The sequence below is a fragment of the Falco punctatus genome, assembly GCF_963210335.1.
Source record: "Falco punctatus genome assembly, chromosome: Z".
Classification (NCBI taxonomy): Eukaryota; Metazoa; Chordata; class Aves; order Falconiformes; family Falconidae; genus Falco; species Falco punctatus.
In genome coordinates this window covers 78,356,621-78,371,773 of record NC_137586.1, presented here as the reverse complement: position 1 = coordinate 78,371,773, position 15,153 = coordinate 78,356,621, and the positions used below count along the sequence as shown (strand labels likewise).

Here is a 15,153-nt window from a genome sequence, read left to right as displayed (position 1 = left end):
GCAACTTTCATAAGCAGTTGTTAAATCCTCCTGTGGTTCAGTGCTGTTAGAACATCACAGCCCTTTCTTCAGAAGTACCTACGTTCCTGCTTTCAGCACCTGGCAATGTGAAGTATTAACATCTTTAGTTCTCAGTCGGATTACTGCTGGTTGAGAGCATGCTAAGCCTCACAAACGCACGTTCGCAACAGGGGTACCCAAGTATGCTGAGACTGATCACTTTTATTGTACATAGGTTGCATTTACATTTGCAATAAATGTAGTCTGTTTATTCCACTTGAGCTTTTCACTGAGCCCTGAAACTGAAGGATGCGATCCAGTTTAGGAATCCTTTGCTGTGACAAAACGATGGAAAGGGTATCAGGGCAGAGAAAAATTCCATGAAAAAATGCATTATAGTTTTTTGCTTTGTCCTATTGACCATCTCATGTCACCTACTTTACAAAAATTGTGAGTATTTATTTAATGCTGAGCACTGTCGCGACGGAGGGAAGACACAGTCACTCAATATGAGTGATCAGCAGACTTCGTTTATTGTCCCTTACAGTTGCCTTTTATGCCTTGTTATAATTAGCTCATACATATTACAAAAGTTAAGCTCATTATTGGTTAGTTGCCTAAATACCAAGTCCGCCCCTAGTTTCTCTTCTGTAGTTTTCTGTTCCCACCTGCAACATTCTTTTCCCACCGAAATCTTCCTGTTATTGTGTAACAAAAACAGCCAAAGACAGTGTATTTTGCTTTACTTCAGATAAGCTGAGAGCGATGTGCATTTTTGTCCAGCCAGCTGGACTATGTCTATGAACTTTTTCAGCTAGCCAGTTATCCACAGAGCACTGTGTTTGCACAAGAGAGACTCCACTGTGGAGCAACTTCAACCCAGCTGTTGTCAGACACAGATCTGGGAAACATATCAATTTTTTTCAATCTTAAACATTTTTTGGGCAATGACAGCTGCTATTTCCACAGGTTAAAAAGATAAATAAAAAAAGGCATAGCCTTCTCATCTAGCAGTTGCATTTAAGAATAGCAACCTTTAGGGTGTGTGATTCTGGGGAAAACTTTTTCGTGTGTCTTTTGGGACACAAAAATTCCTACTGAGACTAAGACCAAATGAAAAGATAGTGGGAGAAAAAAAAATTATCTTTAGAATTCCCTTTGTAGTTTAATTTATTCTTTTGGCTTGACATCGATGGAATAGGCTTTTTGTGTACCATGTATAGTGCATAAATACAGAGAGTGTGTTTCATGAAAAATAAAAATGTTAGCTTTCCTGACAAAGATGATGTGTTACCTTCTGAGAAACACTTTTCACAAGAATTAAATTAGAAACTTTAGGGGGAAAAAAGTGAAATACTGAAAACTCATGAAAAAGCAACAATGTTCTTGAGTGCTCTGCAAGGCTGAAAAAACTCCTTTTCTTTTGGCTTGAAAAGTTTGCTTTAATTCAAAATTCTTATTCAGCTTGTTGTTTACACCCTGAATCTGTTTCTTATGTCTTATTCCTGGATAATTTATTTTGGTTGCTGCTATTGTGCCAGAAGTATGATACACAAATATTCTCAAATTTGTCTTCAGCAGTTTTTGCTGAAACTGGAACATACATAAATCTGTCGTGACATTCACTCTTATGCTTCATTATATGTTCTCAAGAGTTTTTACAGTCTGTTATGTCTTTGTTTTTCACTTACTGCTTTTGCATTTGTTGTAAAGATTAAATATACATGATCTATATTTCAAGTTACCACTCCTAATTCTTTGGTCCTGTGTATAGTTATAGTTGTTCAAAAAAATGCCAGACTGATATGAAAAGTTTTGGTGGAATGAAACAAAGAAAGATTGAAAGCAATGCTATTGACAGAACTTTATGGTCTGTGTTCTACTATTTACTCTGTAGATATATGGGTTTATGATGTAAACCTTGCAAAGTCATTTCACTGCTGTTACATGTGCAAACAATTTAATTGTACTTTGAATTTTGAAATATTTGATCTCAATATATGATTACATGATTTATTTTTGCAAGAGCATACTTAGCATACCTATAATTTTTCTGTTCCAAACTATCAATCCCTCAACTCCATGAATGATTTTTGAATAAATTATGCATGTTAGAGCAGATGACTGCTCCAGGGTATTATATAACTTTTTAAAAAATTGTACAACTGTCATCTAAACAATTTGTGTACACATAAAATGGAAAAGCAAATACATGTACCTTTTCCGTTACATAGTTTAAGTGCACCTTTTGGAACTTGAGTTGGAAAAATGACATCCCTCAAAAGGCACAGCATGTAAGATACCAGCATTTTTCTGTTCAACCCATTTCTAACCGCAGAAGGAATACTGTGGTTATCAGGGAGAGACCTGACAAAGCTGAACTAAGAAATCATGTTAATGATAGACCATTTTAGTACAGAGATTTAGGTTGATTTAATTCCTATAGTGCCTGTTGGCATGACAGACACTTTTTACAAAGACTATGCTCACAAATTACTTCTGCTACTGGCAGTTACCATGACTTTATCAATGCCCAAACTACTTAAGCAGATTGCAACCATCAGGTATTAACCAGTCATCCATCCACATGGAAAGAAACCAAAACAGTAACAAACCCAGTAGAATTAACATAACAATATAAAGATAATAATAAACTAGCAATCGCTTCCCTTTCCTCTCCTCTCAACAAAACCAACACCAAGCCACCAGGCTCCTACAAAACAAGCGGGCATGTCTCACCTTGGAGCTTGTCAGATTGGAGATATGCCCAAAGACTGTAGGGTTAAAATGCAAAAGCTTTAACTACCAAGTGTCTCACTACTGGGCCTGGAAACTCAGTAGTACGTATTTACTGGATGCTCTTTGAGACAGCTAATCGCTTTGTATGTATTTTGTACCCTGCTGCGTAAGATGGGGCCATAGCCTCATCTGGAAGCAGCGGGAATGACCATAAAACTGACAGCTCAGCCAAAACTGGGGAAGGGTGAGAGGGGGAGGGAGTGGAAATGAAAGGTGCAGGACTGGTCGGTTTTGGTTCACAAATCCAAGAACCACACCAGGCATATACAGCACCTTTAAACATGAAAAATTCAACCTCATTATCCAATTTATCAGTGTGGAGGGCTCTGTGGTTTGATACCAAAGTCTGGCAGAGGTACGGTCTTGCTCAGTAACATTGATCAAGACCGTGCATAGTTGTCGGAAATAAAGAACAGCCTACCATGTTCTGGTTAATTATTTGTCTGGAGAGAAGAGGAGGCCAGATGATTAACATTACACATTTGTGTTGTATTAATGCAATGGCCTCCATCGATCTGTCCATTCATGAAGTAGATGGGCATGAGTGAAATTTGGGAGCCTGCAATAGAAACTGTTGCTATTTGAAGAGATATAATCCCTTTGCCTCCGAAGAAAGTCTCCATAGCACATGTTCAGCTGTCAATTTCCTGAAGTTAATACATACCTGCAGGTAGGATTCCTGCCAAGATAATTTCATTCCCAAGGCCACATCTGGCTTACTGTAGAAAGTAATCTGTTTGCTAGTCCATACGCCAGAACAAAAAACACCTGTCATTTCAACCTTTTACCTTCTGAATGTTTGTTCCATTCTCCAAAGGGAATGTGTAATCTTAATTTACATAATAAACCCCATTTAAGACATGTTTATTATATAGAATAGAAGATACCCATAAACTGCCCAGAACATAAGCAAACAACTCCTTAAATCTGTTATTTCTAGAATATACAGAGAGGTGAAAATCCAAGTGAAAATGACTACTGCGTTTCTTGAATGATAACCTTGCAGGTGGTTGGTTTGAATTTTACATTTAATACATTCTTGGTTGCCTAAGACTCTGTATTAGGTTTGAGAAGGCATAGGCTTTGCTGATAAGTATTTAGGTGCTTGTGGATTATGAAAACAGATGTGCTATGTATTTCCAAGTGTAAATTAAAAGTTCAGAGAACCTAAAGAAAATAAAACCTGGGGCAAAATACATCAGTTTAAGTAAAAACCATAAATAGCTCACAAACAGGAATGCATAAAGATATCTCCAACTATCCTGGCTAACACAGGTAGCTTAGAACAATGGAAAAACAAAGATATTTCAAAATGCATATGGGACATGAGGAGCAGAAGTCTTCAGACAACCCTAAACCTGAAATTATTAGCCATGACTTCACCGCTTTAAGTCTGTATGACATTAAGTCTAGAAAATGAATTATCTACCCATGTATAACTGAGTGGCAGCAGTACCCACATTCTAAATTGTAACAAACATTAACCAGTACATTTTTCCAGGATGCCTGAAAGTCAATATTGAGGTAGAAAACAAAACAGAGTCAAGATGACACATGAAAAGCTATGTGAAACTATTTCTTTATGGACAGCAAATGTCAAAAGTTAGTAGACTCTTTACATAGAAAACACAGATTATGGGACAAAAAAAAAAAAGAAAAAAGAAAAAAGAAAGTAGTTGGATATTAGGTAATTACAAATTTACCAAAGTTGCTTGTGTTTCAGCCCTCTAGCAAATTCATCTAGGGACAAAATTTATATGATCATGTCATTAACATTTAGCTTATGGAACACACTGGGTGCATCGGTAACTATTCATTAGGTGTATCCTAATGACTGAGTGCTTGTTCTATAAGAGGAATTTTAATCAATGTCTTTATGGGGAGAGCTGAAAAGATTTTTCTAAAAATCTGTCCTGAAAAGAACAGTTATGTGCTGTTGCAGCAAACCTCCAGCATGAGCTAGATTTGAAACCTGAGTTGGTCATGGCAGACACGGCATGCTCTTTGAGCTGGTGGCTGGAGAGGATCACACCTGCTGAGTGTGATCACCATTACCCAGCTCTTTGCCTCGTTTCTAGGTAGAGAATGGATGTGACTCAAGGCTGTGCAGACACTGAGACTGTTGTCTGTTGGAGCTTGGATCAATTTACTGCAGAAACTGGATAGCTCATAGCTATTTTAATGTTAACACTTTCTTCAGTAGGAGGTATTATAAAGTATCTCCTCAGAGATGGCTGCAACCTAACAGCTTAAGTTGTCATGGATCTAAAGGGCTTGATCTGGTAGTCATCAGATTTGCACTAGCCATGACCTGAGTGGCTCCTTGTCAGCTTAGGGGTAGTTGTCTACTAAACTGACACACAATCTTAATTTGGGTGATCACTTTATGTTATTAGTGGTTGGTAATCACTAGTTCTTCCTGAGGCACTTGTTATAGAACCACTTTTTCAGGAAAAATAAAAGAGGGTTGGGATTTTTTTTTTCTTGTTTGCATGATTCCTTGCTTTTTTTGGAGTGTTTCTTGCCAGCTCTGTATCATTATTTTACTTGCTGCTGTAATAGCTAACAGTCTATTCTCAGGTGCTGTTGCCAGAGAGGAATAGTCTGACTCCTCCACAATTTTACTGATGGGTCTTACAAGGTCCTCAGCAATACCCAACCTGCTCAAGACCTTGCATGCTTTTCTGGTACTGCCTGCCAGACAATGTCAGTCGGTTTAGTCTGCTTCCCAAGTGTTGGAGTCCACAGGCAGAGGGAAAAGCCAGCTCACCCTTGCCCGTTTCCTAGGCCTTACACTAAAAACAGTTTTAGAGCTTCTGCTCCCACTCATACCACTGTTTACAACATGGACAGTTACTACAGAGGAGCGGCTTTGCAGCAGCCAGGACCTCCTCAAGACCCATATGCTTGCTTAGAAATCTCCCTGTTGCTGTCAAGTTACTCTCCCGTTTCATGCCTAATTAGGCCAATAGGTCTAATTCCTTAGTCTTTCGACTGTTGCCTTGAAAGTTTGGATATTGTCTGTCACTGAAAATGACTGCACATATTTTAAGGAGTTTCATAAAATAGTTTTATATCAGCACATAATTGGTATCTTCCTGTAGGTAAGACTCAGTATATTTTGTGAAGACCTCTCAGCTGAGAGGGAAATGGAGTATTTCTGTCAGAGGAAGCTAACTGGAAGAAGGCAGCCTCACGCCTACCTTGCACTGCTGCGAGGACGTAGAGATGAATGGGAGAACATCCATTTGCCCTCGTGCATATTTCCAGAACAAAGAGCTTTGTTACCTGTGGTCTCTACAAAAGCCCTCTCCTGGAATGAAGCATGATCTATGGGAGACTGTTTGTCAGGAGAGCAGTCACTAAAAGGCAGGGCTACGTCTTTGTGCCTGTCTTTTCCCAAATTTCTCTCTCTCTCCTGTCTTTCTGAGTTTCAGTGCTATTAATGCTATCTCAGTTTTGCCCCGCTTCTAATTTTATTAACTACCTTTCAAAAGTAGCAAGATGTTAAGATATGGCTGGATACTAAACTGATACAATTAGAGATATTCCATGCCATGAAGTCTCCCATGTAAACCTGTTTCGTAAAAAGGCCTAAGCATATTAAAATGTTAAATAAGAATTAGGTGTAAGCATTAATGATAATGCATAGTTACCTAGTTTGTTCTATCTGATCAAATTAATTTCTTTAAATATAAAAATTTCCGTTTACACTAACTCAGCTGAGCCAACAAGGCCCACTTTTGCCTGTTCAGAGGGAAAGGTCCATTGTACACAACAGACTTTAGTCCTTATTTTTGACTACCTTTCCAGGAGCAATTAAGATAGTCAGATTGCAGTGGTCGTGCAGCACAGGTCCCACACTGCAGCCAGCAAATCTGGCTCCTGTTGCCTTCATTTATTGAGGATAAACATAAATGTGAGACGTTCTTGGATCACCAAGTCGTGACAAAGAGCCACAACATAAAATACGAAAGCAAAACATTGCAGCTTTATGAACCCATCGCTCTCCAAAATGAAATGACTCTTAAGTCAATTTTAGCATCAGCAGAACTTTTTTAAGAATACAGAACTATTGTTTTATTAAGAAAAGCCAAAGAAAGCAGCAATCAGTTATACAAGTACTAACTTTACACACCTTACAAAGTAAAAATGATCAGCTCTTTGAAGTGTCAGTTAAGGGTTTAAGTTTAAAGTAAGCAGTCTTGATAAATTAATGGTATGTGATTTAGCAATCTTAGTTATACAGCCCTTACTATTACTGTAATTTTTTTGAACAAATGTTGATGTTGCAAAAGTATCTATTCAGCATAAGTGATGTTGCCAAGATGATGTTTCTTTCATACCCTGAAGGTCAGTTAATAAGATCACTACATTGCCAACAAATTGTGCCCTGCTGTTTCTCAGTAAGGACTGAGGGACAAGTTCAATTTCAAACACACATTAGCTTGCATTCAGATGCTCTAAAAGACATATATATAGAGATAAGAAATAAGAGATAGAGATGGATAAGAAAAACATCCAAATAAAATATTGTGCAAAGGTTCAGCTTTTTTTCAGGCTAGTTATTCTGTCTTGTCAGCTCCACATTACTAAAGATTATAAATATACTCTTTCTAAGAAAGACAGAATTGTCCTGATGCTACCCAGTGGATTCCTGCTGAATTAATTTGGCAGGGAGGGAAGGGAAGAAGGGGCATAACGATTTTTTTTTCTTTTTTTTTTAACATGACTGTTATTATTCTAGAACCAGATGTGTTGTGAATTTAAAGGATATTAACCAATTTGGCATAACTCCCCATATGGACATCCCCATTTCAGACCAAGTGAGGGCTTTTATTCTGGGTTAGCTTTTTCCACTTGCAAAGTTTATCCTATTCAGAATAAGCGTTTCCCAGAAGGGGAGCTTTTTCCACAAAAAACTATTTCAGTCAGTTTCACCACATAGAGAGAAATCCACTTTATGTGACTATACAAAAAGTTAATTATGTACAATATATTTCAATAAAATAGGAAAGAATATTCTAAACTCCCATCTTCCATGTGCACTAACACATTATTAATATGGCTTGGAGCCTGTGTGCCTCATTTGTCAGAATACCATACCTGCCATCATAGGTAACCCCTGTAGCCACGTTTTAAGCCTCAAGATCACAATTAATCTTCAAAGGTGAAATACAAAGCGAAGACAAATTGTTTTTACACTTCATCACTTCTTTATGATCTGAAATGACTGTATCAGCAGCACAGGAAAAAGTCTGGTTTATTCTTTAAATAATATTTTTAGCATTTTTGGAGCATCAGTGCCTCACAGCCTGTTTGTTGATGCAGTGTTGTAGCAAGATCTTTGGAGATTTGTAAGATGCAGTGGTCCCCATTTTCATTTTAAATGGATTGATATCTTTTATGAATGATACCAAAAAAAAAAAAAAAAAAAGAAGTAATTAAGCAGGAAAAACTGCATTTCAGATTAGACCCTACAGCAGCACTAGCATTACAGTCACCCATGCTGCTACTGAAGTTTTTAGGAAAAAAATGTGCCTTCCTCCTATGCAAGTGGTCTGAGTTACGTCCCTAATAGCATCTGTGAGATGTGGTGGGAACAGGAATAGCTGCAGCTCAGATTGCAGCCGTAACAAGATCTTGCCAGAGCCCTTCATTAGGCAGGGGAAATAGTTGCCTTGGACTTCCAATGCAAGGAACAAATAGAAAAATGATGGATTATTTCCATAGAGCTAAGGAAATATTAACCAACCTTCTGTATGAAAAATATTGTCAAAACACCCATGTGCCTAACTCAGCTATTTTTAGTCTTTGAGGAAGAACTTTTACTGAAAAGAAAAACATATAATATTTGGAAAACCTGAACATCAGACAGGGCTTACTTTGAAAATGAAATGTTATTGTATTTATCAGAAATAAACATTGAATTTTTTATAATTTTCTCTTCTCAGTTCACTATTAGGACATTTCTTTGAGCACTGCCAGTGAATAATTCTTTTAAATAAAAAGATGCCACTCAAATCTTTAAAAGCTGCTAACAGTTTCTCTATCATGTGCCTTTTAAGCCATATGACACGCTGGTTGTTAAGTTAGGATTTGCGAGGGCAATAAAGCTGGTGCGGTTTTGTTTGGGAATAACAGCCAAGCATACTCATCCTGGAGCAACTCACAGAGGACTGCAGACCTACGGCCTATATCTGTCCTTTCTCGTAAACTCTGGGTGATTTCATGGCAGGACTAACTAGAACACAAGCACCAAAGGAGAGAAAGGTCCTTGAGCAACACGAGCCGGGGGCAGGCTGGCTCCACAATGGTCGATGGAAGCATAGCACGGGTGTTTGCCTCGCACGTGTCCCAGATTGCATTATTTTCAGAGCAAGTTTTATACTTTTAAAACAGTTCTCGGTTTGTCATTCAGGTTTATGCCTCCGCAGCACTGAGATACACCCTCCTTGTTTTGTGACATTGACATTTTCATATATTGTTGCTCGCCTTATGCATGTGTGAACAATTGCTGCCTGGATGGGGTGACTAGACAATAACAGGGGAACATTCTTTAGTTTAAAACTCCTACACAAGATATATATTCCTGAGCTTTCTAGTCCTGTCAGTTATAACTAAGCCATTAAGTTAATCATACTGAATTCAGAAAAAGGTGCTACCCGAAACCTGTCAAGGTAATTATCCTTCTTTATCCTCTGAGGTAGGAGTGCTCTGTGTCAAATAAACATTTTTTAAGCGTTCCACCATAACTTTCTCCTCATCTTCAAGATATGCACCTTCTTTCATCTCCCACCTGAAAGAAAAAGAACTTTTTATTAATTTTTTAATGTGTTTTAAACCAGTCCTTAGAACAAGCAAGTCAATACAAAACTCGTTACTACCAATTAATTGCCTGCCCTGCACCCCCCCCCCCCCCCCCCCCCCCGGGGTGGGGTACACCAGTTGAGAATACTGCGTCACACAAAATACAGAAGAATCTTGCCCCAAGAATCTTGCCCCACACAACCGGCATGACAAATTGTAAAACCTACCAAAAAATCTTGCTTATATTTATTGTGGTAATACTCTCTTTTTCTGTTTTGTATCACACACGTTGGTAGAAGTGGAAACCTTGTAAAACTAGCAGAAAAAAAGTGGAAGATTGAACAGGTGTTTTGGAAGTTAAGCCACTGCTCCTGAGGCTCTGTAAGTCTGCAGTGAAAACTCAAACATCACACGATGTCCAGCTCAAATAGTTAATCCGAATGGCCATCATTCTCTTGCAGTGATAATACTATATTAAGAAATACCACAAAACTGACTGGCTGTTTGTTTCTTTAACCAGCAGGCATACCTATCACACCAGGAAATAAACATACCGTATTCTCCCCTTTCTCTATGTGAATACTCAATTCTAGTTTAGGATGAAGATTAAAACTGAAAAATGAAAAAGTAAACGAATATGAAGATGATTTTGCTTTTGTTTGGTAGTTAATTAAATATAAAACCTTAAAGGTCATGCAGTATTCCCTTGCAGAAAATCAGGATAATAAATGCAGAAATAGTGCTAATACATAGTCAGCTAAACTTTGCATCACTCTAATTATGCCTACATAATACTCAGTAATGTGGGTCTATCTCTTTTACAAATTCTAGGGATATTTAAGGGTTTGATATCCCTTTAATATTCATCTCTTTCTGTTCTAAGTAGATAATAAAGTGTAGGCTCCCAGTTCAGACCAGCTGAAGACAAAAGGTAAAGCATGAATACAGAAATCAGATTTTCAAGTATTAAATCCAGTAGATTATAAATGAGCCATAGGATGATCCTGTAAAGTAGGAGACATGTAGAGAAGCAGCAGAACAAAGACTGCTTTTAGGAAACTAATGTCAAGAGCAATGCTTTAATCCTGTCCCCACACTTCTTAGGTCCTCAATCAGACTGCAAAAACCAGAAGCCATATACAAGTTTAGATTGGTGAATAAATCAAATATAATACAGAATGGTGGGAAGAGAACGTTGCATTCATCATATTTTCAAAAAGAGGACAGTTGTTATTGGCAATAGAGCATGGCGTGCACTTTTTGTAACTGTATTTAAAAGCTTACTAAAACCAGAATAAGAACAAATGCTCTGTAGTACAATCCGATCGTTAAAATACAGTTAGGAAAAATATATTCAATGACCATGCATAAATTAGCATATCTCTATCATACCTTTACTTTTAAAAATGAATCTGACAACACACATTACTGCCTGAAGTGAAGAAGTTATCAGAAGAAGCAAAGTGTACTATGAGTAAAGTTGTAAATGCTGCATGTCCATGATCAAATTTTTGCAATAATTAACCTCCTATTACCCCACTCATACATGACTACAATGATACTTAACCTTACCTGAATATCAACATTAGGTACAATTAATTGCTGTTATGTCTGCCTGCTTCATTCTTTGGTTTATGGTATGTTTGTAAAATCTGGCTATACGAGCCCTCAGCACAATTAACTTTCGCAAGCATCCCAGCTGAACACTGTTAAATAGGGTGACTGTTTTCCCTTTTTCCTTTTGCTAACGTACCACGCACCTCTTCAAACCCAGGAAGGAGTCATGCAAGCCTTAATTTGAATTTATGGTCCTCAGAGTCATTCTGAAACAGCACTTTACCAGTTCAATTGATTCATTTTAATTAATTTGATTTGTTGCATATTTTTAAGTAGAGGAGCTGTTTGCTTAGAAGGACGACAACTAAAAATGCTAAATGGAATATGTTCAAAACAGTTATTGCTGGAGGTATAACACAGAAGTCTAGCAGTCTTGGCTAATGGAAGCTTAAAAATAAATCAGCAGATTCCTTTTAAAGACAGTGACTTCATACTTGTCAGCACATTTCATTGAACCTTAAACATTAGTGTTGGTAAAAATCTTCAATGTCATCCAGTTTGGACATTCTTTAGTGTTCACTTTATAACAAGTTATTACTAATACATTACATTATCATTTTATCAAAAAGCAGTCTATTTTTAAAGCATTTAAGCAGGTCCAATGAGGATAAGAATGTCTTCTATGCATTTGCTTAACAGTATCCATGAATTAAAGATCTATGAAATGAACTTGACAAACACCTGGTCCCTCATCTAATTTAGACATTTTTCCACTCTTATGCTTAAAAGTCTAGGGATAATGCTGTTTTTTGAAAGACTACTGGACTGTAAGCAAGGAGGCCACAGCACGTCTTTGCTGTTCTGCATGAGATGAGAAACCAGGTGTTCGTGTTCAAGTGGAAAAAGAGTCAACATTTACTATTCAAAAATTTGTCCAAAATAGAACATGTTTTTACTAGCATATCTAAAATGTGTGACAATTGTTTTGGCAATAGTAATTGGTACAAATCCAACTAGCCAGTTCAAGTAATGTGAATGTGAATGAAATTACCATCACAAATTACTTTCAAAATGCAATCTTCATCAGCTGAACAGCCAGCCTGCACACCTCTGTTGTTCCAAATCATTAGTAACATAGCTCCTAGAGAAAATTTCCAAATACATAGGCGGTGTATATTTTATTTTAGTCTGGCTACATTGCTGTATCTTGGAAGATAAAATAAAATCAGCTTTTCAAAACGGTACTGGAATTATTTGAACCAATCCATCATATCACCATCTACATTTTGCTTAGAGTTCATATAACCATAATGAGTCCCAGTGTCCAGAAAGACCAACTTTCAGTATATTCTTTATATTTAAAAGAAAGCATATGTTTAAAATAAACTGCCATCACCTTTGTAACCTTTAGGGTGGCAATGCAAGTTTTCAGGCCAATACTACTTGTGCACTTACAGAATTAAATATTTGAAATATGTTTTCAAAATATGCTGAAGTATCAAATAATGTAGATGACATATTCAGTGCACCAGAGATGAACTGCCTAAAAACTTTTCTCCCTGTGTTGTTCCTTTACTATGTTGCACATGGCTAATCACAGGGAAAAAAACCTTGGCAGTATATTTTTTCAGGCAGATACAGCAAAAGACGTCAGCACAGATAAATAGAGGAATCACTGAAGTTTTCTGCTGGTCATCCTAGACCTTAGATCATGAGGTCAAAGAGGATACCTAGCACTGGGAAGGCTTCTGTTTCTCTGCATAAATAAGGGGCAAGAGAGGAAAAAGTCTTGGCTTGCACATCCACAAGCTAACAAAGTGCAAGGGGCGAAGTATTCCATGCTCCCGGCATATCCAGTGATTCCAGCTTGTTTCCTTGGCAGTGTATCCATGTGCTAGCCTTGCTTATAATTAGCATCATTACATCTTTTCATATAAACAGGTATACAGGACTATGTTTTGTGATACTTTTTTCTCCCCGCTATACTGAATTACCAAAAGTAAATTTGTTTGCAAAGATGCAGAGAAAAATCTTCTGTTAAAAGGCATGCTAGACATTTTGGCAGGGCTGGATTTAATAGGTGGTGATATATTTGCTGCTTTGATTCCTGTTGCAAAATTGCATATATTTTGTAAATCGTAGATATATTCCTATGAAGCCACTTTTTAGAAACCATAATAGGGACTATATATTACATTTAGGTGCTTGTTACAGACCAAGAGGAAGTTGATATCAAAGGAGTAGTATATTAAATCAGAAATACAACATGGTTTACATATAGTAGTATGCATATAGGAATTATGAAAAGTGACATAGATTTTACCTGTAGCAGATTATCACATTTTAAGAAGTTTACTTTAGTAGGTACTCTTTGATTAGTTACTAAGTTTGTTCATTACAGTTCATTAGTTATAACAAGTCTGTAAAGATCGGAGGGAAAAATTTATGTGAAAAATTAACAGCAAGAAAAAATGAAGAAAACTGAACTAAAATGTAAGAATACTTTTCAAGATGTATTATGAACTTTGAAAAATCTCCTTATTTGTATTGTCAGAGAGACTAACCATGCCGTTTTCTAAAGCTTATACAAAACAACATCTAAAAAGTGGACAGTTTACAGAAAGGGTCACACAAACATAATTTTTTTAGTGGTATTCTATGTTTTGCTGAGAATGCTTATGTAATATTTTGATATCTGTTGTGTTTCTTAATGTCCTGAAAAATGTTACATCCCATGTAATTCTACGGATGGAAGGGGGGGGGGGGGGGGAAGTATTTCCTATGGAAAAAGTAGGGGGAAGTATTTCCTATGGAAAAAGTAATATCTCAGGTCCCCTTGTAGGGAAGTGTTGGCAAATGATGAAACATTAACTGTACAGTTGTACATTAGATAGCTGAAAATATGCATTTTCATATTGAATAATAGCTATACTTAATAGTTGATGAGTATAAAAAAAAGCAATGTATTTGATACTGAGCTAAGAAGATGACATAATTCACATCTAATCTAAATCAGACACAGCCAGTGCCATTCAAACATCCTAACATGGGTAAACATTCAGACTTCAAGCACTGCAAGGTCTTAAGCTTATCTATTTTTAATGTGGTGAATTACCACTGCAAAGCTTTACAGACACACTATTTTCAAGGGGAATTTTGATAAAAAAAGTGAGCACAAGTTGAGAAGGTCTTCTTTTGCCAAGTGTTAGGTAAGAAGGCAAGAGTGGGAAAAGAACACAAAAAAGGTGCTTAACTTACATTCCCTTTTACCTTTATGTGACTTGAGAGTCATTTCACGTAACGTATGTGAAAATATTTTTCCAGATATTCGCTTTTGGTTTCTTCAATAAACTGCTTTGATGTAATTTTCAAACTTCTCTCTAAATGCATTTATTCATAAGTAACGCTATAAACTGAAGGAGGCAAAAGCAAGCAACAGTGTGTGCATCAACAACTTGTCGATGCAATTTTGTGAAATTGAGATTAAATTCATGCCATTGTTTAAGAGGTGCAGGGTTTGTTGGTTTTTTTTGCAAGGGACTTAACCCTAATAATGTGCACTGCCAGCTGTGGCATGTTCTCTTACATTGTGACCTTGCAGCTGCGGCACCCTCCCAGTTCAGCTGGTCCGGGGGTCCCTTGCTGTTTAAAGAGTATTTTTCATTTGCATGTACTTCCTGTAGCCTTTTAAACTTGAGCAGATGTGAAACCATTAATTGTATTTTCTCCAAAAGAAGTCTTTATACTTGTCCTTATGCTTGCTCCTCGTACAATATAATTATGATAAATATTATTAGCGGCTGAATGAAGATGAGACTGACCATTTGTTTGCCAGCCGTTGACAAAGGAAGAGGAAAGTGACAAAGCAGGCATGAAGTCAAGACAGGTAATTTGGTGTTTTGTTTTTGCCTTTTGCAGCCTCCACACTAGTTACAAGCCACCATCACACAACCTATTCTCACAGCTGTGCAGGGCCTTTAACTGAAC

The 15,153-nt window shown here is 37.1% G+C and overlaps 1 protein-coding gene across 3 annotated transcripts in view; it reads right to left on the bottom strand.

The window, feature by feature from the left end:
- Nucleotides 1-510: 510 nt before the first annotated feature.
- KIAA0825 overlaps nucleotides 511-15,153 on the bottom strand; it is a 255,441-nt gene continuing 240,798 nt past the window's right edge. For all 3 annotated transcript variants that reach the window (XM_080372342.1, XM_080372341.1, XM_080372340.1), the window contains one exon: nucleotides 511-9,598. In XM_080372342.1, coding sequence (XP_080228468.1) covers nucleotides 9,484-9,598 — 115 coding nt within the window. In that variant the 3' untranslated portion in view covers nucleotides 511-9,483. The remainder of the gene's footprint in view (nucleotides 9,599-15,153) is intronic.